The sequence below is a fragment of the Bos javanicus genome, chromosome 10, assembly GCF_032452875.1.
Source record: "Bos javanicus breed banteng chromosome 10, ARS-OSU_banteng_1.0, whole genome shotgun sequence".
Classification (NCBI taxonomy): Eukaryota; Metazoa; Chordata; class Mammalia; order Artiodactyla; family Bovidae; genus Bos; species Bos javanicus.
The window spans coordinates 50155063-50180332 of record NC_083877.1 but is presented as its reverse complement, the minus strand read 5'-3'; the positions used below and the strand labels follow the sequence as shown (position 1 = coordinate 50180332).

Below are 25270 nucleotides of genomic sequence, written 5' to 3'. Positions count from 1 at the left end.
GTTCATCGAGTGTTCTCTCACAATCAACTTCCCCAGCATTCCATGTACCCTGACATAGCTATGACTGTCTGGCACAGTGACTTTTCTAAGTTAGTGATTGCTTCTGTAAGGTTGTATTCCTTTGATAATGGGCAATGCACCACCTTACCTGCACTGTTGCAGGGTCCTCGTCACCTTGCTCTCATCATGGAGATGACTAATGAGTAGTCAGTTGCTCTGCAGTGAGCCCTTAAGGTCTGTCCTTAGCGGCAATGACTGTAGACCTCTCCACCTATTAGCCTTTTGAATGTCCTTGGTCCCCGTCTGAGTGGGCTGCAAGGGGGCAGAAAAGTTTCCAAGTACACATGTCCTGAAAAAAGAACTTGGGTCTTTGGCTTCATAGTCAACTTCCTCTTTAAATTTTCATGTGGGAAAAAAAGTATGTCTTTATATAAATACATTAAAAAGATTAAAATGTGAACTTATCATTTTGGGGGAACAAGCTTATACATTCAGGTGAACAGGAAATGCTCTTTATTTAATAACAAACACAAGGTCTTCATATCATAAGGGTCAAATTTCGCCCTCCTTAGATTAGTGTATTTTAGAAATTGTACAATTAAACCAACCCATCTGTTGATTTTTCCTTCTCTCATATCTGTTTCTATACCTTATCTCTGGAAAGGAAACATCCTATTGATGAATTGAGCAATTGTGTTTGTATTCCTTTAGAAAGCTTGAATTTCCTCTTTTGATTTGTGGACTGTTGATAAGTGTTGTTTTAATCACTATATTTTTGCTGCACACTCTGCCCATTGTAATATGCCCTCTTGATTTTGTGAAAATTTAAGAAAAGAAGAAAAGGCAGTTAATCTTGTTTGGAAACAGATGATATAATTTATTTGGGGAGAACAAGTATTTGAATTAAAAATGAACAGAATAATTAAATCCATGGCCTGCCTTAAGTACTTCAGCTGAACTGAATTTATCTACTGTGACTTCTTTCCCTTAGTTAGCCAGTCATTAGAGAGATAGAGTTCCCATCTCTATGAAGCTTTGAGTGTATGACAAGCAATGGAATAGCTCATTCATTCATTCCACAAATGTTAATTAAGCTCTTACTATTTGCTAGGCATTGTTCTTGACACCAGGGGTAGTGTAGTCAATAAAACAGACAGAGATTCCCATGCTAATGTTGTTCACATACCAGTGGGAAAACAACTATAAACAGTTAACATATATGTATATTAGCAGGCAAATGCTAGAGAGAAATTGAAGGAAGTGAATGAGACCTTCCAGTGGGGAGGAAAATTTTAAATAGTGTGGTCAGGTCAGGGAGGTTACATTTTAATGAAAAATGTAACATTTGAGTAATCATCCGAAGGAGATGAAGGAATGACCCGTGAGGATAAATGGGGGAAGAACATTCTAGGCCAAGAGGAAAGACTTGCATAGCCCTGAAGCAGGAACACACCTGTCATGTTTAAGGAACAAGGAAACTGGTGTAAATGGAGCAGAGGAAAGGGAGGGGTGAAAGAGTTAAGAATACAGGGGAAGAGGATGTATCCTGATGGCTTTTGTGACCCATAAGGTGGACTTTGTCTTCTCTGAGAGATTATAGGCCATTGGAAGGTTTCGAGCAGAGGGCTGACATGATCTAACGCTTGAATCCTGCACTGAGGACAGATTGGCTGGCTGGGAGGCAGGGGTGGGGGCAGGGAGGCTAGTGTAGAGGCCAGCGTGCTGATCCCAGCACTGCAGCAGTGGCGAAGACCCGGGTAGCAGCAGGAGAAATGGTCAAAGTGGTCAGATCCTGAGAATGTTTTGAAGGATCAATATGAGAGTTTGCTGACAGATGGAGTTTGCTTATGAGAGCAGTGGAGGAGTCAGGGATGACTCCAGTGGTTTTGTTCGGGTGTTAAGTTTAGGAGGACAGGGCTACCATTGACCAAGACAGGCACACTGTGAAAGAGTGGTTGTTTAGGGGAAGACCATGGGTTTGACTTTGAAGATATAAAATTGAAGATGCCTATTAGACATCTGAGAACAGATGCTGAGGGGATGACTGTGACAGGAGTCTGGGTTCAGGAGAGAGGTCTGGACTGGAGACACTTAACCTGGTGCTCCTCAGTTTATATATCATACAAAGCCATGAAATGGGATGAAAGCCCCCAAGGAGTAAACAGAAATAGAAAAGAGCCTCCCAGATGAGTTCTGAGGGCCTTCCGAAATGCAGAGGTTATGGAGGTAAGGAGGAGCCAACAAAAGAAGAGTTGGAGGGGAGCAGCTGGTGTAGTAGAAGGAAAGCAACTGGCTGCGCAGTGTTCTGGAACAGCGACTCGGGAATGAGGAAGTGGACGACTGTGCCCCAAACCACTGAGAGTCGCTTAAAATGAGAACAAAAACATGACTATTGGATTTAACAACGTAGAGCTGGCATTGATAAGATCAATTTTTTTGTGGTGTTTGGAGGTGAGCATATGATTAGAGGTGGTTCAGAGAGAATGTTAGAGCAAATCTGGCTTTGGCCAGTATAGATAAATGTTTTGAGTTTTGCTTTAAGGCAAGAGAAGGAGAATAAAAGTAAAACAATGGAAGGTTAAGAGTGTTTGTCCTAAAAATTAGTAAAGTGATAGCATGTTTGTCGGTTGATGAGAAAGATCTAGTCTAGAGGAAAAGATGCAGGGATGAGATGGGTTACCTGCCAGAGTGACATCCTAGTGAAGAAGATGGAGTTGTTATGTAGCGCACAGGAGAGGGCCTGTCTCTGATGGAAGCACAGATGACAGTTCACCCACAGCAGCAGGACTGAAGGCAGGATAGATGGACTCAGAGGTACACAGATGGGTCAATGTGGTGGTCTGTAGAGTTTGTGGAGTTCTATCCTTCTCTTTAATTAACATTTTATTTTAGGTATAATATACATACAGCAAGGGGGATTCCCGTGGCACAAGAATCTGTCTGCCCAGGCGGGAGATGTGGGTTCTATCTGGGTTGGGAAGATTCCCTGGAGTAGGAAATGGCGACCCACTCCAGGATTTTTGCCTAGAAAATCCCATGGAGAGAGGAGCCTGGTGGGCTATAGTCCCTGGGACTGAGTCAGACACGACTGGGAGACTGAGTATGTGCACACACACACACACACACGGAAAAGTACAAAAATCCCAAATACATAGATTATAATTTTTACAAAGTGAACAAATCTGTGTAACTAGAACCCTGATCAAAAATCAGAACATTATCAGCAACCCAGAGGGCTCCTGTGTCCCTTTCCAGTTACTACCTAGGCTGCAGCAAAGATAACCAGACATTGAAACCCAGCAGGACCCTGCAAGGCCCTTCTGGGCACAAGCCCTTCTGTGTCTCCAGTTCTTGTTTGTAGGAAAAGCTTTCCCTCCCTAGGTATTCCTAAAATTTCAAAGAGCAGACTCGAATTAATGACTAGAGAAAATAAATGTGGAAAGAAAGAGCTTGAACATTGGAGTCAGAGGACTTCTAGTTCCTCTTGAAGGGAGGTAGGTAACAGTCTGATACATATCTTTGAATTGTCCTGCAGAAACTAAGACTCACATCTGGTGGAGGATCACAAGATCATAGACCCCAGACTGGTAGAACCAGAAGATTGACGATTAACATTCCTGAAACCTCATCCAACCTGATCACACATACTGCAACCCACACCTCTCAAGTTGCCTTTAAAAACCAAAAACCATTGGGAATTTCAGGTCTTCTGAGTATTTAGCTGCCCAGTCTGCTTGCTTTTGTTGTTTGGTTGCTCAGTCATGACTGACTCTTTTGTGACCCTTTGGCCTACATGTTCATGGTTCATGTGTCCATGGGATTTCCCAGGCAAGAATACTGGAGTGGGTTGCCATTTCCTTCTCCAAGGGATCTTTCTGGTCCAGGGATTAAACCTGGGTCTCATGCATTGCAGGCAGATTCTTTACCATCTGAGCCACCAGGGAAGCCCACAAATAATAGTACTTTCCTTTATCACCATCCTGTGTTAGTGGATTGGCTCTGCAACATTCAGGTAAGTGGATCCAAGTTCTCTAACACCACTGTTCTGTGACCTGTTTTTGAATTTTTCTAAGTATTATGTTCTCTTTTGTTTATGACTCTTTAAACTCAACATTTTGAGTTTCATCTATGTTGCATGTAGTCGAAGCTCAATGATTTTCACTGCTGTGTGATATTTCCTATGTGAATATACCATAGTTTTATCCATTCAACTGCTGCTGAATATTTGGGTTAACTTTTATGAATTGTGCTCTATGAACTTCTTGAAATGTTATATAGGGAATATATGTCTACATTTCAGTTTAGTAGGTATGTAGGAGTGAAATTGCTGGGCCATAAGTTATACACATGTTTACCTTTAATAAGTACCGTCATCGTTTTTACAACATGATCTACCAAAATAACTCCCACCAGCAAGGTGTGAAAGTTGCATTTGCTTCATTTCTTTGCTAATATTACTAATCTTTTTCATTTTAATCATTCTGGTGGGTGCTGGTGATATCAGATGGTGGTTTTAATTTGCATTTCCCTACTGTTCAGTAGCTTTTCAAATGCTTGCCACTTGGATATTCTGAAGTTCTCTTTCAATTACTTTTATTTTGTTCAGGCTTCCCTTGTAGCTCAGTTGGTAAAGAGTCTGCTTTCTATGTGGGAGTGAGTGAGTAAAGTTGCTCAGTCCTGTCTGACTCTTTGAGACCCACAGACTGTAGCCTACCAGGTTCCTCCGTCCATGGAATTTTCCAGGCAAGAATACTGGAGTAGGTTGCCATTTCCTTCTCCAGGAGATCACCCCAACCCAGGGATTGAACCCAGATCTCCCACATTGTGGGCAGACGCTTTACCATCTGAACCACCAGGGAATGCAGAAGACCCGGGTTCAATTCCTGGGTTGGGAAGATCTCCTGGAGAAGGAAATAACAACCCACTCCAATATTCTTGCCTGGAGAATCCCATGGACAGAGGAGCCTGGTGGGCTGAAACAGCAAGATGATTTTATGAGGAAATGGGAAGAGACAGTGGAGGTTTAAAAAGAGGAAAATGTATTAAATGTTTCAGATTGGGAACTGGAAAAGAAACCAGGAAAAAAAATGATGCCTGGCAGCATTAAGAACCCATTGACGTTAGGGAAAGTGAATATAAAAAGAAATCAGCCACTCATTCACATTCAGCTGCAAGAGTACAGGCCTATAGTAGGAAGAGTAGGCTTTACTCAGGTTTGTGATTTATCCTAGCAAATATGAGAAAAATTATCAACTCCTGACCAACCTTGCTTTATCTACATGCAGACTAAATTTCTAACCCCAACTGGGCTATTTTGAAGTAAAGCCCAAATATGTTTTTATTTTTAATTTATTTTTAAAATAATTTTATGTATTTACTTATGACCATGCTGTGTCTTCCCTGGTGGCTCAGAGGTTAAAGCGTCTGCCTGCAATGCGGGAGACCTGGGATGGGAAGATTCCCCTGGAGAAGGAAATGGCAACCCACTCCAGTATTCTTGCCTGGAGAATCCCATGGATGGAAGAGCCTGGTGGGCTACAGTCCACGGGGTCGCAAAGAGTCGGACATGACTGAGTGACTTCACTTCATGCTGTGTCTTCACTGCTGTGAGGGCTTTTCTCTAGTTGGGACAAGCAGGGGCTACTCTCTACGTGCGGTGTGTGGGCTGCTCACTGCAGTGGCTTCTTGTAGTACAGCACATGCTCTAGGGCTTGCAGGCATTAGTGGTTGTGGCAAATGGGCTTAGTAGCTCTAAGGCACATGGGATCTTCCCGGACCAGGGACTGAACTCATATCTCCTGCACTGGCAGGTAGATTCTTTACCACTGAGCCACTAGGGAAGCCCCTAAATATATTTTTAAATTAACTTATTCTGCAGTATGTAAATCTCAACTGAGATAAGTAATAAACATTTAAAAAACTCAACATTTTATATCATACCTAACATAGTAACCACTATGACCATTCAGGTATGACCTAAATCAAATTGCTTATGATTATACAGTGGAAGTGAGAAATAGATTTAAGGGACTATATCTGACAGATAGAGTGCATGATGAACTATGGATGGATGTACAGGAGACAGGGATCAAGACCATCCCCATGGAAAAGAAATGCGAAAAAGCAAAATGGCTGTCTGGGGAGGCCTTACAAATAGCTGTGAAAAGAGACGTGAAAAGCAAAGGAGAAAAGGAAAGATATAAGCATCTGAATGCAGAGTTCCAAAGAATAAACAGGAGAGATAAGAAAGCCTTCCTCAGCAATCAATGCAAAGAAATAGAGGAAAACAACAGAATGGGAAAGACTAGAGAGCTCTTCAAGAAAATAAGAGATACCAAGGGAACATTTCATGCAAAGATGGGCTCCGTAAAGGACAGAGATGGTATGGACCTAACAGAAGCAGAAGATATTAAGAAGAGATGGCAGGGATACACAGAAGAACTATACAAAAAAGATCTTCATGACCAAGATAATCACGATGGTGTGATCACTCACCTAGAGCCAGACATCCTGGAATGTGAAGTCAAGTGGGCCTTAGAAAGCATCACTACGAACAAAGCTAGTGGAGGTGATGGAATTCCAGTTATTTCAAATCCTGAAAGATGATGTTGTGAAAGTGCTGCACTCAATATGCCAGCAAATTTGGAAAACTCAGCAGTGGCCACAGGACTGGAAAAGGTCAGTTTTCATTCTAATCCCAAAGAAAGGCAATGCCAAAGGATGCTCAAACTACCACACAATTGCACTCATCTCACACGCTAGTAAAGTAATGCTTAAAACTCTCCAAGCCAGGCTTCAGCAATACGTGAACCACAAACTTCCAGATGTTCAAGCTGTTTTAGAAAAGGCAGAGGAACCAGAGATCAAATTGCCAACATCTGCTGGATCATCAAAAAAGCGAGAGAATTCCAGAAAAACATCTATTTCTGCTTTATTGACTATGCCAAAGCCTTTGACTGTGTGGATCACAATAAACTGTGGAAAATTCTGAAACAGATGGGAATACCTGACCTGCCTCTTGAGAAACCTATATGCAGGTCAGGAAACAACAGTCAGAACTGGACATGAAACAACAGACTAGTTCCAAGTAGGCAAAGGAGTACGTCAAGGCTGTATATTGTAACCTTGCTTATTTAACTTATATGTAGAGTACATCATGAGAAATGCTGGGCTGGAAGAAGCACAAGCTGGAATCAAGACTGCTGGGAGAAACATGAATCACCTCAGATATGCAGATGACACCACCCTTATGGCAGAAAGTGAAGAGGAACTCAAAAGCCTCTTCATGAAAGTGAAAGAGGAGAGTGAAAAAGTTGGCTTAAAGCTCAACATTCAGAAAACGAAGATCATGCCATCTGGTCCCATCACTTCATGGCAAATAGATGCGGAAACAGTGGAAACAGTGGCAGACTTTATTTTTGGGGGCTCCAAAATCACTGCAGATGGTGATTGCAGCCATGAAATTAAAAGACGCTTACTCCTTGGAAGGAAAGTTATGACCAACCTAGGTAGCATATTCAAAAGCAGAGACATTACTTTGCCAACAAAGATCCATCTAGATAAAGCTATGGTTTTTCCAGTAGTCATGTATGGGTGTAAGAGTTGGACTGTGAAGAAAGCTGAGCGCCAAAGAGTTGATGCTTTTGAACTGTGGTGTTGGAGAAGACTCTTCAGAGTCCCTTGGACTGAAAGAAGATCCAATCAGTCCATCCTAAAGGAATCAGTCCTGAATATTCATTGGAAGGACTGATGCTGAAGCTGAAACTCCAGTACTTTGGCCACCTCATGTGAAGAGTTGACTCATTGGAAAAGACTCTGATGCTGGGAGGGATTGGGGGCAGGAGGAGTAGGAGACGACAGAGGATAAGATGGCTGGATGGCATCACCGACTTGATGGACGTGAGTCTGAATGAACTCTGGGAGTTGGTGATGGACAGGGAGGCCTGGCGTGCTGCGATTCATGGGGTCACAAAGAGTCGGACACGGCTGAGTGACTGAACTGGACTGAACATAGTAAAAGTAATTCTTTGATACCAAATGTTTTAAAATTTTGCCCAGTGTCTTAATTATGTTGTACAGTGGCTTACTTGAATTAAGACACATTGAGTTGATAAATCTCATAAATCTCTGTTAATTTTAGATTCCTTTCTCCATCTTTTTTGTTTTGGCTGTTTGTTAAACAAGTTTTTTGTTTTTTCCGTGAATAGTCACCATGCTTTGGATTCTGCTGATAGGATGCCAGCAATACTATTTAACATATTTAATATGTTCCTGTCCCCAATATTTCTTATAAACTGGTACTTAGATTTAGAAGCTTAAAATGATTCAGGTTTGAAGTTTTGTCAAGAAAATTTCATTTTGGTATCTTGTATTTCCTATTCCATCACAGCAGGGGGTAGATATGTCTGTTTGGCCTTTTTTTTAAATGTTGGGATTGAACTATGGGGTTTGGAAGTTGTCAGGTGGATTATACATTTCCTATAACCTTTTCACCTAATCATTTAAGCAGCCATTGAAGATCATTGTTTAGTCCTATTATTTTATAACAAATTACAAAATGGTATCCTAATTCTATAAATCCTTCATTTAAAATTTAGTGTGAAGCAAAACTTCCTTATCAACTGTATTGCTAGTCTGAAGAACAATATTTCCCTTTACCAGTTTAATGCAGAATAATGAATTGGTTACCTAATGAAAATGAATCTACGTGTATTTTAGAACTCCAGAAATGTTAAAAAAACAACTTACATGCTGTGACTCACTGCACTTATTTTAATGATGTTCCATCTTTGGCTAGTGTATTTTCCTATGGCTAAAGGACCAAAGTATCACAAGCCTAGTGGCTTAAAACAACAGAAACTCACTGTTTCACAGGTCTGGATGGAGAAGTCTAGAACCAGTTTCACTGGGTCAGGACGGGTTTTGGCGTGGCCACGCTCCCTCTGGAGGCTTTTGGGGAGAACCTGCTCCTGGTGTCTTCCAGCCTCTGTGGCTGCCGGCATTCCTTGGCTTGTAGCTGCATTGCTCGTCTCTCCCTCCACGGTCATATTGCTTTCTTTTCTCCTGTATGCCAAGGCTCCTCCTGCATCCCTCTTATAGATACATGTGATTGCACTTAGGAGCCATGCTGATTATCTTACACTTTCCCCCATTCCGAGATCCTTAATAACATTTGCAAAACTTTTGCCACATAAGGAAACATTTACACATTCCAGGGATCAGAACTTGGTATATCTGGGAGTCATTTTTCAGCAGAGTGAGAACTTTTTAAAGTTGGCTGTTTCCTTTGGATATGATTCCAGTAATTTTGGATAACTTCCGGATTTTCTGTTATAAAAAGCCTTTCTAAGATTGTATTTCTATCCTTTACCTTTAGTTAGCTATTCTCATAAAATTTTTCTGGTTTTTAAATGTGAATGGTATTTTTAAACCACAATTTTGGCATTAGAGATGCTCTTTGTAAATGGGTTGTCACTGAAACAAAGGATCCAGGAATCAAGAGGGTGAGTGTGGCTCTCAGTAAAGTTACATTCAATAACCCATTGAAAATAATTTTTGCTTCCTGTACCTGCAACTTTGGGCTCTGCTTTTTGGGCCCCAAGGGAGGAATTCTTCCACCAGGAAAACAACAATGTTCCCACTGAACTGGAAATTGAGATTCCCCTTTGAGTATTTAGGGGTTTTGTGCTCCTGGACCAATGGGAAAACAAGGGGGTTATAATATTGACTGGGGTGGAAAGTGAGTACTCGCCTGTGTCTGATTCTTTGCAACTCTGTGGATGGTAGCCTGCCAGGCTCCTCTGTCCATGGAATTCTCCAGGCAAGAATACTGGAGTGGGTAGCCATTCCTTCTCCAGGCTATCTTCCCATCTCCAAGGATCAAATCTGGATCTCCTGCACTGCAGGTGGACTCTTTACTGTCTGAGCCACCAGGGAAGCCCATTGTCTGGGGTGGTTGATCCCAATTATCAAGGGACATATAGCTGCTGCTGAACTCTGTGGTGTTGGAGAAGACTCTTGAGTCCCTTGGACTGCAAGGAGATCCAACCAGTCCATCCTAAAGGAAATCAGTCCTGAATACTGGAGGGACTGGTGCTGAAGCTGAAACTCCAATACTTTAGCCACGTGATGCGAAGAACCAATTCATTGGAAAAGACCCTGATGCTGGGAAAGACTGAAGGCAGGCGGAGAAGGGGACGACACAGGATGAGATGGTTGGATGGCATCACCTACACAATGGACAGGAGTTTGAGTAGGCTCTGGGGGTTGGTGATGGACAGGGAAGCCTGGCGTGCTGCAGTCCATGAGGTTGCAAAGAGTCAGACCTGACTGAGCAACTGAACTGAACTGAAACACTGTAACTCACTGGAGTGCAGTGCAGTTCAGTTCAGTTCAGTGGCTCAGTTGTGTCTGACTCTCTGCGACTCCATGAATCGCAGCACGCCAGGCCTCCCTGTCCATCACCAACTCCCAGAGTTCACTCAAACTCACATCCTTTGAGTCGGTAATGACATCCAGCCATCTCATCCTCTGTCGTCCCCTTCTCCTCCGGCCCCCAATCCCTCCCAGCATCAGAGTCTTTTCCAATGAGTCAACTCTTCACATGAGGTGGCCAAAGTACTGGAGTTTCAGCTTTAGCATCAGTCCTTCCAAAGAAATCCCAGGGCTGATCTCCTTCAGAATGGACTGGTTGGATCTCCTTGCAGTCCAAGGGACTCTCAAGAGTCTTCTCCAACACCACAGTTCAAAAGCATCAATTCTTTGGTGCTCAGCTTTCTTCAGAGTCCAACTCTTACATCCATACATGACCACTGGAAAAACCATAGCCTTGACTAGACGGACCTTTGTTGGCAAAGTAATGTCCCTGCTTTTCAATATGCTACCTAGGTTCATCATAACTTTCCTTCCAAGGAATAAGCGTCTTTTAATTTCACGGCTGCAATCACTATCTGCAGTGATTTTGGAGCCCCCAAAAATAGTCTGCCACTGTTTCCGCATCTATTTGCCATGAAGTGATGGGACCAGATGCCATGATCATCGTTTTCTGAATGGTGAGTTTTAAGTCAACTTTTTCCACTCTCCTCTTTCACTTTCATCAAGAGGCTCTTTAGTTCTTTGCTTTCTGCCATAAGAGTGGTGTCATCTGAGTATCTGAGGTCATTGATATTTCTCCCAGCAATCTTGATTCCAGCTTGTGCTTCTTCCAGCCCAGCGTTTCTCATGGTTTACTCTGCATAGAAGTTAAATAAGCAGGGTGACAATATACAGCCTTGACGTACTCCTTTTCCTATTTGGAACCAGTCTGTTGTTCCATGTCCAGTTCTAACTGTTGCTTCCTGACCTGCATACAGATTTCTCAAGAGGTAGGTCAGGTGGTCTGGTATTCCCATCTCTTTCAGTGTGAACCACACACTCAAAGGCTTTGGCATAGTCAATAAAGCAGAAATAGATGTTTTTCTGGAACCCTTGATTTTTTGATGATCCAGCAGATGTTGGCAATTTGATCTCTGGTTCCTCTGGCTTTTCTAAATCCAGCTTGAACATCTGAAGTTCACAGTTCACGTACTGTTGAAGCCTGGCTTGGAGATCTACTTTCAGCAACTTTTAAACACCCAGTTGACCCTTGAACAATGAGGCCTAGGGTTGCTGACCCTTTGCAGTTGGCCTGTATAACTTACAGCTGGCCTTCTGCACCGGCCAACTATGACTTGCAGTTGGCCTTCTATATGTGGTTTTCCTGAATCTGTGGTTCCGCATCTGCGGATTCAACCTCCTGTGGGTCATGTAGCACTGTCATGTGTGTGTATGTGTGCTCAGTCGTGTCTGACTCTTTGCAAACTCATGGCCTATAGCCCACCACGCTCTTCTGTTCATGGAATTTGCCAGGCAAGAATAATGGAGTGGGCTGACATTTCCTTCTCCAGCTTGTGGTACTTACTATTAAAAAAAAAAAAAAAATCCCTGTATAAGTGGACTTGCACAGTTCAAACTAGTGTGAATGATAGTACTTAACATTTTTTTAATTGGAGAATTGCTTTACAATGTTGCATTGGTTTATGCTGTACAAGTGTGAGTCAGCTGTAAGTCTACACATCTCTCTTCCCTCTTGAGCTCCCCGTCACTCTCCTCATCTCACCCCTCTGCTGCTGCTGCTAAGTCGCTTCAGTCATGGCCAACTCTGTGCGACCCCACAGACGGCAGCCCACCAGGCTCCCCCATCCCTGGGATTCTCCAGGCAAGAACACTGGAGTGGGTTGCCATTTCCTTTTCCAATGCATGAAAGTGAAAAGTGAAAGTGAAGTCGCTCAGTCACGTCCGACTCTTAGTGACCCCAAGGACTGCAGCCCACCAGGCTCCTCCGTCCATGGGATTTTCCAGGGAAGAGTACTGGAGTGGGGTGCCATTGCCGTCTCTGCATCTCCCCGCTCTAGCTCATCACAATGCACTAGGCTGAGGCTCTCTGTTATATAGTAACCTCCCATTAGCTATCTTAGCACACGATGTGTATACACTTCAGTCCCACTCTCTCCTTCACTTGTTACCTAGTCATTGTGCTGCACATTATATTCCCTGGACTTATTTATATAGCTGCAGGTTTGTATCTTATGACACCTTCACTCATTTTGCTCACCCAGGTCACCACCTACCTCTGGCAGTATCTGTTCTCTGTACCTATGAGTTCAGTTTATTTTAGATTCTACATGTAAGCGAGTTTAGATAGTCTATCTTTCTCTAACTTCTTTCACTTAGGATAATGCCCTCAGGATCTATGTTGTGGCAAATAACAAATTTCCTTTTTTTAAAAATGGCTGAATAATATTCTGGTCCTTGTGGGCCACACATAACACTGTATGCATTCACCCATCCATCCATGGTCACTTATTTTCACATCTTGACTACTGTAAATAGTGCTGCTTTAAACATGGGTGAGGGTTATCTTTTTAAGATAAAAGATTTCATTTACTTCACATAAATACTCAGAAGTGGAATTGCTGCATCATATTCTAAGGTTTTAAATTTCTGAGGAATCTCCAAAGTCTTCTGTAAGTGGTTGCACCAATTTACGTTCCTGCCAACAAGGCATGATGGTTGCCCTTTTCTCTCATCTTTGCTAATGCTTGTTTGTCTTTTTGATAGTAGTATTCTAACAGGTGTGCGGTGATTATCTTACTGTGGTTCTGTTGCAATTCCCTGGTTAATGATGGGCATCTTTTTGTGTACCTGTTGGTGTTACTTATGTCTTCCTCGAGAAAATGTCTATTCAGATCTTCTACTTTTAGCTATTGAGTTGTCTGAATTGTTTATTTTTCGGATATAAATCCATCAGATATGTAATTTGCAAATGTTGTCTTCCATTCTTTAGGTTGCCTCTTCATTTTATTGATGATTTCCCTTGCTGTGCAGAGCAGCTTTTTAGTTTGATGTAGTCCCACTTAGTTTTGCTTTTGCTGCCTTCGCTTTTGGTATCAAAAAAACAAACAAACAAAAAAAACTGCCGAGACTGATGTCAGAGAGATTTACACATTTTCTTTTAGTCTAATGACTTTTGGTCTTAGGTTCTTTAGTGCATTCTGAATTAATTTTTTGGTGTAGTGTAATATAGTGGTCCAGTTTTGTTCTTTTGTATGTGGATGCCCAGTTTTCCCAATGCCATTTATGAACAAGACTGTCCTTGTCCCACTGCATATTCTTGCCTCCTTTGTCATAAATTGATCATTTATGTGTGGGTTTATTTCTGGGCTCTCTATTCTGTTCCATTGATCTATGTGTGTGTGTGTGTGTTTTTAATGCCAATGTACTACAGTGCTGCTTTTTTGGCGGGGGGGGGGGGGGTGGCGGGACAGTGTTTTGATTACTATAGATTCATTATATAGTCAGAAAGCAGAAAGTGTGATGATTTCAGGGTTGTTCTTGCTTTAGCTATTGAAGGTGTTTTGTGGTTCACTTTGGGGAACAGAATGAGTAAAAGCAGAGGAAGAAAGGATTAGAGAATAAGACAGTTGGAATATTCAAGAGAGAATACTGTTGACAGTTTTCTTGCACAATGCTCTCTTGAACTAATCCTGCTAAATCCTTTGCTGCATGCTTCGTAACACCTTGAGGCATTTACCTTCAGTTCAGTTCAGTTGCTCAGTCGTGTGCGACTCTTTGCGACCCCATGAATCGCAGCACGCCAGGCCTCCCTGTCCATCACCAACTCCCGGAGTTCACCCAGACTCACGTCCATCGAGTCAGTGATGCCATCCAGCCATCTCATCCTCTGTCGTCCCCTTCTCCTCCGGCCCCCAATCCCTCCCAGCATCAGAGTCTTTTCCAATGAGTCAACTCTTCGCATGAGGTGGCCAAAGTACTGGAGTTTCAGCTTTAGCATCATTCCTTCCAAAGAAATCCCAGGGCTGATCTCCTTCAGAATGGACTGGTTGGATCTCCTTGCAGTCCAAGGGACTCTCAAGAGCCTTCTCCAACACCACAGTTCCAAAGTATCAATTCTTCGGTGCCCAGCTTTCTTCACAGTCCAACTCTCACATCCATACATGACCACTGGAAAAACCATAGCCTTGACTAGACAGATCTTTGTTGGTAAAGTAATGTCTCTGCTTTTGAATATACTATCTAGGTTGGTCATAACTTTCCTTCCAAGAAGTAAGCGTCTTTTAATTTCATGGCTGCAGTCACCATCTGCAGTGATTTTGGAGCCCCCAAAATAAAGTCTGACACTGTTTCCCCATCTATTTCCCATGAAGTGGTGGGACCAGATGCCATGATTTTCATTTTCTGAATGGTGAGCTTTAGGCCAACTTTTTCACTCTCCACTTTCATCAAGAGGCTCTTTAGTTCCTCTTCACTTCTGCCATACGGGTGGTGTCATCTGCATATCTGAGGTTATTGATATTTCTCCCGGCAATCTTAATTCCAGCTGTGCTTCTTCCAGCCCAGCGTTTCTCATGATGTACTCTTCATATAAGTTAAATAAGCAGGGTGACAATATACAGCCTTGACGTACTCCTTTTCCTATTTGGAACCAGTCTGTTCTTCCATGTCCAGGTCTAACTGTTGCTTCCTGACCTGCATATAGGTTTCTCAAGAGGCAGGTCAGGTGGTTTGGTATTCCCATCTCTCAGAATTCCAGAGTTTATTGTGATTCACATTCAAAGGCTTTGGCATAGTCCATAAAGCAGAAATAGATGTTTTTCTGGAACTCTCTTGCTTTTTCATGATCCAGCGGATGTTGGCAATTTGATCTCTGGTTCCTCTGCCTTTTCTAAAACCAGCTTGAACATCTGGAAGTTCGTGGTTCACGTATTGCTGAAGCCTGACTTGGAGAATTTTAAGCATTACTTTAGTAGCGTGTGAGATGAGTGCAATTGTGTGGTAGTTTGAGCATTCTTTGGCATTGCCTTTCTTTGGGATTGGAATGAAAACTGACCTTTTCCAGTCCTGTGGCCACTGCTGAGTTTTCCAAATTTGCTGGCATATTGAGTGCCGCACTTTCACAGCATCATCTTTCAGGATTTGAACTAGCTCCACTGGAATTCCATCACCTCCACTAGCTTTGTTCGTAGCATTTACCTTAAGACAAGGTCAAGGTAAATGCCTTGCCTCAAACCTTGTGTACATTTTATCTACCTATGTACTAGAAAAATAAGATTCTATCATTACTACAGCATATAAAATGGTTGAATTTTCACCAATTTACAGGGCATTTTTAGAACAGATCAACAAAACTAAAGTTGCAAATTCTTATTTTAGTTCTGCTAATAGAGGAATAGACTTTTTTTTCTTGCATATTAAGAGGCAAGTAAGCTTATTATCACTAGAGTCTGTGGGAGAGCACAAACTGGTATACACTCTGGCCGTGTCTCCTGTAATCTCTACTAAAGTCTGAGTACTACCATGGTGGGAAGATTGAAACATCTATATCACTATGCAAATGTTAGCCATGTGATGTGTATGCAAATAATTACAACGGAGAGGGAATGTCAGGCTGTGACTGCTGCACTCATGCCCAGGGAAAAACAGGTGTGCCAATGATGGCTGAGCTGAATGCAAGAACTGGTTTCAACCTGTGGAATGTGGTATAATCCCTAGGGACTACACGTGGGGCATTAGAGGTACACCTTAAACACTTGGCACTCCGTACCTGTTACCTGGGTGAATGTGAGTGAGTACTGAGACCCATGCAAGTCCTTCCTGTCCTTTGCTGGGTTTTCTCATGACTTCTTTGTCAAGAACTCATAAGGAAAGAGATCAATATGGGTTACACTCAATACAAGTGGGTTTAAGTTCTGAAGGATGGGTAGGATTTTGATTCTGAAAGGTAAGTCATGAGAAATGAAGGAAACTACATAACCAAAGACAGAAATCTTTTTTTGTATCTTTCTCAAATTAACTGAGCAGACTATGCGATCGTTGGTACGAAAGAGTAGGAAGAGAACACTGGAATAGATTATGCAGAATGGGCTGCAAGAATGAAAGTTAAGTTTTAATGTTAAGAATCAAGGACTGCACTGACATACTGATGTAACACTAGGGGCACCCAGTCCTTCCTACCATTACTAGGTTACAGTAGTCAACCATTTCCTATAAGAAACTCAAGACCTAGGCCAAAGTGCTTCTGTATCTTTTGCAAACACAATCTAGTGACATCATTTATAGGATTTAAAATTCCCAAAAGTATACACCTCCAGTCATAGACTTCAAGGTCTGTATGACTGTTCATAACATGAAAGTCTAAACCATTATTCCTTAGGAAACAGAAGTTTTTCAACCATTCTGAGTTTACTATCAACATTACTCGTCTTGTAACCATTATCCTGAACCTTCAAAATAAAAAGGTATTGATCTTGACTAACTGCAGTTAAGACAAATCCTAATTACATAAAGCCTTTGGTAATTAAGTTTCTAAATCTATAAAAGCGGAACAAAGTTCTTCCAGGGTCTTTGTGAGGATTATCTAGAAGAAAAACACACAGCACCTGGTGTTTACCATAATCAAGTTAATGATGTCGGTCCTTCTCTTACACAGATCAGACTGACTTAAAAACGTGACACCTACAGCGTAACATGCTTTCTCAACAACAAAAGAAAAGCTGAGGGATTGTGTGCAACATAAAGATCTTTTTAATATTTTAATAGGTTTATGATGGAGTGAGAGTGAAAAGACAGCGTCATACTGAAAAGGGTTGAATTGGGGGGGACCACAGGCTGGGGCTCTAAAAGCCTGCTCCTACTAAATATAAACATTCTGCGAGGCATTTTTAGAAATGCCACATTCTTCATCATGTATTCCTAGACTGACAAAACTTTTCCTTCAAGTACACAAAGATATGGCAGATGGTTAACAGGACTTTTTACTTAAAGTCTAGTAACTGGTAAGATGTAGAGCACTCTAGAAATGCAACTTGACTGTTATGGCCAATTTAATTACATGTCATGTGAAGACTATTTTATGATGTTGCAAATAGGTTTTTTGGTTTTATTCTAGCTATGAAAGTCACTCAGTCACGTCCAACTCTTTGCAACCAGGAATTGTCCAGGCCAGAATACTGGAGTGGGTAGCCTTTCCCTTCTCCAGGGGATCTTTCCAACCCAGGGGTCGAATCCAGGTCTCCTGCATTGCAGGTGGATTCTTTACCAGCTGAGCTACAAGGGAAGCCCTTATTTTAGCTATATAAGCTGTCTAAAGATGGTCTAATTTTTTCTTAGTTGAGTTTTTCACACCAATGATTACCCTTGTTTTTGCACTCTGAAAAAGATTTTTATAAGGAAAGTTCCAGTCTGGAATTCTGGTTTTGCCCCTGCTAATGCTTTCATCAGCTGAACTCGCAACTGATAACTAACTTGACTCTGTTGAAATGAACGCATGTTCTAATTTCCTTTGCAAGGAACATGGTACTCTTTCAAAATGCTTATCTAGTATCCACATATTGTGAGCTTAGTGGCTCTAGCAGTTATTACTCACATTGAGTTTTAAAATGAATTTATTAAAGAATGGTCCTAGGAAGGCAACAATGTTTGATTTGTCATTAAAAAAAAAGTTCTGTTTCTTCATGCTGTATAATAAAGAGGGTACAGAGTTATGAGCTTCTTTCTATTGGAATTCTCTGATAGTATAGCACAGAGTAGTCATTTCTGCAATGCTAGAATAAATAAAAAAAAAAAAAGTCTCTTCTATGCTTCTCTTCAAAAAGCGATGAACAGTAACAGGATGGCATTAAAAAGCCATTTCTTTTTTCTATTCATTCTGTAGTATTCGAGCCAGTATCTAGGAAACAGAGGAGAGAAAGAGTAAATTCAAGAAGCAACTTAAATATTTCAAGAAAATCTTTCAAAAGTAAAACAGGAACTAACGGTGGTGAAGAAGCGGAGACAAAAAGCTGACCACAGTAGTATCTTCTGTACTTAAATGTCATTTTACCTTAATGGGAGAGTCAACCTTTAGCCTCCATATTTATGTTAAGAAAAATCAAGGCATACTACATTTGGTTTATATACTTTTTTTCAGGTCCTCTACTTTCCCAAAATTTAAAACCACAAAGGACAATAATGTATAATCAGAAGAAATTTGTATTTAATTCCTGGTGAGGAAAAAAAACCCCAAATTATAGTCACTATCACTTTTTCTCTGCTTCTCTATTAGGAATTGAACTGTATTTCAGATAGCTGACCTGTAGAAAAAATGGTTTTATTTCACAGTAGCACTGCATTTATCTGGTTAGGAATGGTACTACTTAATCTCCTACCTCTAACTGCCACAGCCATTTATATTTTAATGACTGTTTTTTTCTGCTGACATAGAGGAACACGGAACACAATCTAAACTTTTCTTGAATACTCAACAATTTCTTCTTTGAAGAGCAATCACTTATACTGTGCTGTAAGTGCAGCAGGCTCCTCAGAAGCCACCGAAGGAGGTAAGGCTGCTTTGTACTTTACATCCACTGAAGTTTGAGAAAATAAGATACATCTTTTATTTTTAAGAAGCAAGAGAAATATACTTTAAGGACCATTTATAAGTAAAATACATATGTTTACATGGAGTCTTTGATATTAAGTTTGCTCAGGGGCCTTCACTGACTTTTTGGTTATTAAATATGTTTCAAATAATTGAAACCGACACTCTGCTAGTCTATAACTGTGCTGTCCAATATGGTAGCCAGGCACATGTGCTTCAAGTTAACTAATATATATGAGACCATTAACTATCTCAGCTACCCTAACCCATTCCAAGTGCTTAATATCAGATGTGGCTACAGGAGAGTACAGATAGAAAATTTCCATCAGGATGCTGATCCATATAATTAACTCATTTTGGTAGAGGTCTAGAAATTACACAGTAATGCTAAAATCCTATAGTAAAAGTTTGAAAACTTAAGGGTTATAAGGATGCTATTAGCCTAAATTATAAGAAAGACTTGGGGAAAAAAATACATTATCTGACATATAGAGAAATGTTATCACTTGTGATCCAGGAGCTATTTTTAAACAGACTTTTGTTGTTGTTATAACAAGGACCAATGTATATGATAACTATGTAAAGTTATCCTAAAGTTCTTAGAATGATTATTTCTAGTTAACCTTCTGAAACATACAAGCCACTGTAACATTGCTCATTTTAGACTCTGACATCTGGAAAACACAATTTCTTTAAAAAAGGGAGAAAGGTATAATTTCAGGCAGCTATCAAAAATCAGGCTTAAGAGAACAACAGTTAATGAATTGTGTGAAAAATGATGTATTCACAAATGAGTATTACTATAAAGATATATATAAATGAAGGCTAGACGATTATATACTCAAGTGATACGTTATCTCCAGATGATGTTACAAATGATGTCTTTTCTTCTGTGTGGTTTTCTGTCTTTATATCTTTTCAGTGATTAGAGCGTTTCTTTGAAACCCAAATTATAACAATAAAAACCTAACCTATAACCCAAGAAATGTAGGGTTTTGCTCTCCACATTGGTCTTTCTCTTGCTTTTCACAAGTCCCCTTCTTGGAATGTAACAGTCTTTTCTATTGAATTTCAGGAATAATTGCTTTAAATGCAAACTGTTCAGAATACAAAGTAAAAGTAAGTATATTTAAAATACAATTTATATATTTATTTTTGCTAATTGAATTTAATCATGGGACAGAAAGCAGGGACATACAGTTTCTGAAACATTAAAGGCGTGAACAAGTTCCTAGGTCTGCTGTGAAAATATCTGTGAGTAGCAGATGAAAAGACTAGATGTTTACCCTTATGAGTGATGGGGCTCTTATAATTATTTAAAAGATTTTAAATAATCACTTAAAAATGTATAGCTATTCAGTAACACAGAAACCATAGGATAAATTGTTGAAATTAAACACTTAAGGAAAAAGAAAAAGCTTGAGAAATACTTCAAACCTGTAACAGAAATAGGGAAGAAAAGCTTACTAATTTGTTCCCCTTTCCCCCAACACAAATTCAACCTGTGCAAGTAGTCTATGTGTCATATGAAATGTTTATACCTAAAGTTAGTAAGAGGACTATTTGAGATCTAGAATTTAGAATCTGAGAAAGGAGCCAGGTCTCTAGCTGGGAGTAGATCATTAGCCAACTTTCCCCCTTTCTTTCAGATGATTGTCTAAAGACGCATGAAAACAAGATTTCAAGTAGTTTTGCTTTCACAGTAATTAGGGTAGACACTTACTTTTACCATCACAGGCTACAATTTTCACTTTATCCACTTTAATAAGTTCTGTCACCTCTCTGAATTCAACATCATTCAATACAAAAGTCCACACGTTATCGCAGAATCTGTACGTATTTAGAGAGCCCTTTAAAACAAAACATTGAGGCAAACCATGAAGTCATTTTTGCCCCCTCACATTTTTCTCTTCTCCAGACAACTTATGAAGTCCTAGCTACAAGTACATAATTCTCAAAATAGGATGAAAATTAAGGAACATACAGCAAGCAAGCTAAGTGTTAAAATACCATACTATTACTTAAAAAAAATCCTAGAGAAATATGCCAAGGTAAGAGTTTATTTTAGTTAGCAGACTACTTCCAGCACTGGAAGAGCCTGCAAATTACTCACCTGAAATCTGAAGGGAAATTTGAATTTGTATTTCTACTGCCCTCATGTGGTGAAATTATGAAAATGTATTTGAATTTTTATGAAACTATTTTAAGAAAGCAACCTATTTTATTGTGTATGTTAATTCTCCAAATTTGTACAAATGCATGGAATTCCTAGAAACATTACTATATTAGCCACTAAGATAACATTATTGTCCTGTGCAACTGACATTCTTCTAATTTATTTCTTTTAGGAAAAATATGTGTCTGAACATTAAAAAGGTCTTTTTGAAGAGTGTGATGGTGCAAGGATGAATGCTAGCAGAGTATAATCAAAACCTGAGAGACATACACATGCACATGGATTCACAAAACACTGAAATTTAGTATGTGATAAGACACTTACATGCCTAAAACCTTCAAACCAGAAAAAAAATTCAGCACAAAACTGTTCCCTGCAGCGTTACCTGTAATACCAAAAATGTGAGTTCTCACTAATGTCTTACAAAGTTAGGATGACTAGGGTAACTATAATGGTTATGACTCAGTTTACTAAATTCATTAAATAATAGGAATAATTACCATCCTAGGTGCTAAGGATACAATGGTAAACAATAGACATATGATCCCTGCCACTCAGGAGGTTTAGCTGAGCAGGGAGGATCGTTAAAACAAGTAAATACGTAGCGTGAAGTGCTATGTAAGCTATGTAAGCATGAGTTACTTGGAGTATAGCAGAAGACAGGACAGAGGACGCTTGCGTTCCAAAGACTAAGGAGTCAAGGAAACAAAGGTGGGACAGCAGCAATGAAGACAAATACCTGGTATGGGATAAGAAGTTCCAGAAACCAGAATATGACAGGAGGTCCTAAGGTAAAAGAGATCATGAACCTTGGGAAAGCTTTCATATCCTGAGGGTATCAGGAGGTCAGTGAAGGATCTCAAGCAGAGGAGTAATGTACTAAAATTGCATTTTTGGTGATGGCATGAAGACCAGACAACAGGGGAGTGTGACTGGAGGAAGGAGCCCCTAAGAAGCTATAGCTGGCTGTGTCAAACAGGTGAGAGAGGCTGGGAAATAGCAGGAGCAAAGGGTCCTGAGAAGTGGAGAGGTTTTAAAAGATGGATCTGTCAAAACTTGACAACCAACTGGATATGGTTGGATAGTGAAGACGGAAGTCTCTGTTAGTCCCAAGTTTCTGGCTCCTGTAACAAGCCAGAAAAAGCTGGTTCATAGAAAAAGCTGGTTTGAGAGGAAAGTTAAATTTGAGTTTGAGTTACAACTTACTGTATCCAGTGCACAGCCGGACTGTAAAAGCAAATATGGGAGAATACCAGCTTTAAAGTCAAAGACTGGATGAGATCATGAAAGGAGCCTATGTGAAGCCCTAGATAACCCCTTAGGAAAACCAACAATTAAGTGACAGAGACAGTAGGAAAACTACAAAGGAGCCTGAGAGAGGGGTCAGAGAATAGAAGGAAAGCTAGAACAGTATGGTTTCAAGGGAAGTATGAATTTTAAGAGATTAATCAACAGTATTACTGATTGTACACTGGATTCATCAATAAGTAACCTGGCAAGAGAAGTTTCAGTAGGAGTGAGATTAATGCATTGAAAATCACTCAGAACATACTGTCAAGTAAAAAGACACAAAGTTGTAAGTGTAAAAAAAAGTTTTTTTAATTAGATCTGTTCTTTCGACTATAGTTTGAGGCTTTTGGAAGGCTGAAAAACCAAATGCCAACTTCAGTGTTCATTTCTGGCATCCCTGAGTGTGTGTATAATCCACGATCCTATGAATGTGTAGGTTACTGTCATTTCCAGTCGGTGGTAGCTGTGTCAATAATGTGAACTAGGTAGGTCACTGTGATTTACGATTAGCATGTGAACATTCAAATATGCTGAAATTCAATACTTTATATTCAAAATATTCCTTATAGATGATATGTGGTTACACTGTATCTTTACTATACATTTTTCCCACTTTTTGTTTTACATATATCTATAACTGAGTACGGAGGAGGCAATGGCACCCCACTCCAGTACTCTTGCCTGGAAAAAATCCCATGGACGGAGGAGCCTGGTAGGCTCCAGTCCATGGGGTTGCTAAGAGTTGGCAACGACTAAGCGACTTCACTTTGACTTTTCACTTTCATGCACTGGAGAAGGAAATGGCAACCCGCTCCAGTGTTCTTGCCTGGAGAATCCCAGGGACAGTGGAGCCTGATGGGCTGCCGTCTATGGGGTCGCAAAGAGTCAGACACGACTGAAGCGACTTAGCAGCATAACTGAGGAACACTTTTTAAATCCTTTAAACAGATCCAGACTAGAAATCTACAATAACTAGATGATCACTCAGACCTTGTGAACCCTATGACTCTATAAACAAATTCTCTACATGGGCTAAAGTTTATGTACCATCATGGCTCAATTTAAAGGATCAAGTTTTGAATAACAAACTAGACAGATGTATATATATGACTGTACAAAAAAACTAACTTTGCCAGAATTACTACTGTTCAAGAATCTACTGATAAAATTTTATAAAGACATATTTTACTCTAGATAATTATTAGGCATGTGAAACTGGTGTGACTTGTTTACAAATATAAAATACATGCAGATTTTATCCCTTCATGTAAATAAGTCAAATGTGGCCCTGTTTGTCGTCTTTTGCCTTTTATACCCAATATCCAGAACAATGCCTTGTACTAATGGGCATTGAAATGTTTGCTGAATAAATGGCATTTTGTCTTTTGTGTTTTTCATCACCAGCTAAAACCAAAATCCCCACTGATGTTCTCTTAAATGCAAATTAACATCTATGTTCTTTTTATATGATGATTTTCATATCTTTTAATCCGAATTTACTATCAAATTAAGATTGTTTGGTTTGGTCTTACTGTTCAAAGTACAAATGATTCCTATGAGACCTAGCTATCAGAAGAGCCCATTATTTGCCAACAGGTCTGCCAGTAAGCCATGCTATCTAAGAGTAGGTGGGATGCAACATGAAGTTTCTAGAAATTACATTATACTTCCCTGGCCAGAGTTTAAAAATCATAACTGATCCTTAGAGATTACTCTCCCTTACCTTCAATCCTGAAGATATTGTTTCAGACGTCTGACATCTCAGTAACTCTTCAAGGAAGGTAGCCAAACATATATAGGCTGATTTGTGAAATAATGGAATAAAAATCTAAAAACTGTGTCTCACATTAAGTGGATGAACTGGTAGATGTATCATTTAAATATGAAACAGGATTCAGTTGGTCTAAAACAAGTTTTAAAGTTTCATTAAGTCATGTCTTTTTATGATTAATAACTACGGAGGTATTGTAAAAATCACTTTTGTGACAACCATGGTGCAGCCTCTAGATTTCAGAATATATCCTTACCCTGAAGTTGACGCGGTTCCTGACCCTCTGTGCCAGTGCTGCATTTATCGCCTTATCAAACTGAAGTAGAACTTGAAGGGCAAGTTGGGGGGTAATCTGTTGAGACTGAAAAAATAAAGGTCATGAATCCTCTTTGGGAAGAACATTAAAGACAAAAATAAAAATACATGAGTTATCATCTAAAATTTAACTAAGGTTAATCAGAGCCTCTAAACTCGAATCCCTTGTTCTTTTTTTGCAATGACAGGCAATTAATAAGCAAAACCTGACAGTATTTTCTTATACTATCTTGAAACAAACATAATTTTGAAAAGAAAACATACAGTGATGTTATAACATCAGGACAAAACTTTGTCTGTCATTCCTTCACAGTACCTGGAAAGAAGTTTTCACTGATAAACTGAAGGAATCAAGTCCTGAGAAAAAACTTGGGATCAGTAATATGTTAAAAAAAAAAAATCTAATAAAATACATCAAAGTTCAAGATATACGAAAATACACAATATGTTCTTGGATGAGAAGTTTATGTATAAATGTTAATTTTCCTAAAATTATGAATTCAAAATTCTAATTTACATCTCAAGACTTGCATTAACTTGTCTAAAGTTAAAGCTACACACAATAATGCTATTTTCATAATTATGAGAACAAGAATTACTATACATCCATCTAAATAAAAATGTTGATTTTTAGTCTCTCACCTGTATAAGCTCATCGAGGCTCTCCTGAAGACTGTTTCCCAATGTGGTATTTCTGTACAACTGATATGCCATGGCTTAGGAGGGAGAAATTCCTTTTCTTATTCAGGCTTGCATTGATGTC

At 40.0% G+C, this 25270-nt stretch overlaps 3 protein-coding genes across 6 annotated transcripts in view; 1 reads left to right on the top strand and 2 right to left on the bottom strand.

Annotated features, from left to right (window-relative positions):
* GCNT3 (glucosaminyl (N-acetyl) transferase 3, mucin type) overlaps positions 1 to 21347 on the top strand; it is a 27885-nt gene extending 6538 nt beyond the window's left edge. Inside the window, exons 3-5 of one of the 2 annotated variants that reach the window (XR_009739139.1) lie at positions 18506 to 18914; positions 20031 to 20074; positions 21304 to 21347. The gene's annotated coding sequence lies outside the window, so the exon portion shown is untranslated. The remainder of the gene's footprint in view (positions 1 to 18505; positions 18915 to 20030; positions 20075 to 21303) is intronic. The other variant, XR_009739138.1, reaches the window with a different exon arrangement.
* GTF2A2 (general transcription factor IIA subunit 2) lies at positions 17964 to 25240 on the bottom strand. The gene is made up of 4 exons (XM_061431135.1): positions 25150 to 25240; positions 24449 to 24553; positions 20679 to 20805; positions 17964 to 18265 (listed from the first exon to the last, which is right to left on the bottom strand). Exons 1-4 carry the CDS (start codon positions 25219 to 25221, stop codon positions 18240 to 18242), a joined length of 330 nt encoding a protein of 109 aa, XP_061287119.1. The 5' UTR covers positions 25222 to 25240; the 3' UTR covers positions 17964 to 18239.
* BNIP2 (BCL2 interacting protein 2) overlaps positions 25194 to 25270 on the bottom strand; it is a 50570-nt gene continuing 50493 nt past the window's right edge. For all 3 annotated transcript variants that reach the window (XM_061431131.1, XM_061431132.1, XM_061431134.1), the window contains one exon: positions 25194 to 25270. In XM_061431131.1, coding sequence (XP_061287115.1) covers positions 25252 to 25270 — 19 coding nt within the window. In that variant the 3' untranslated portion in view covers positions 25194 to 25251.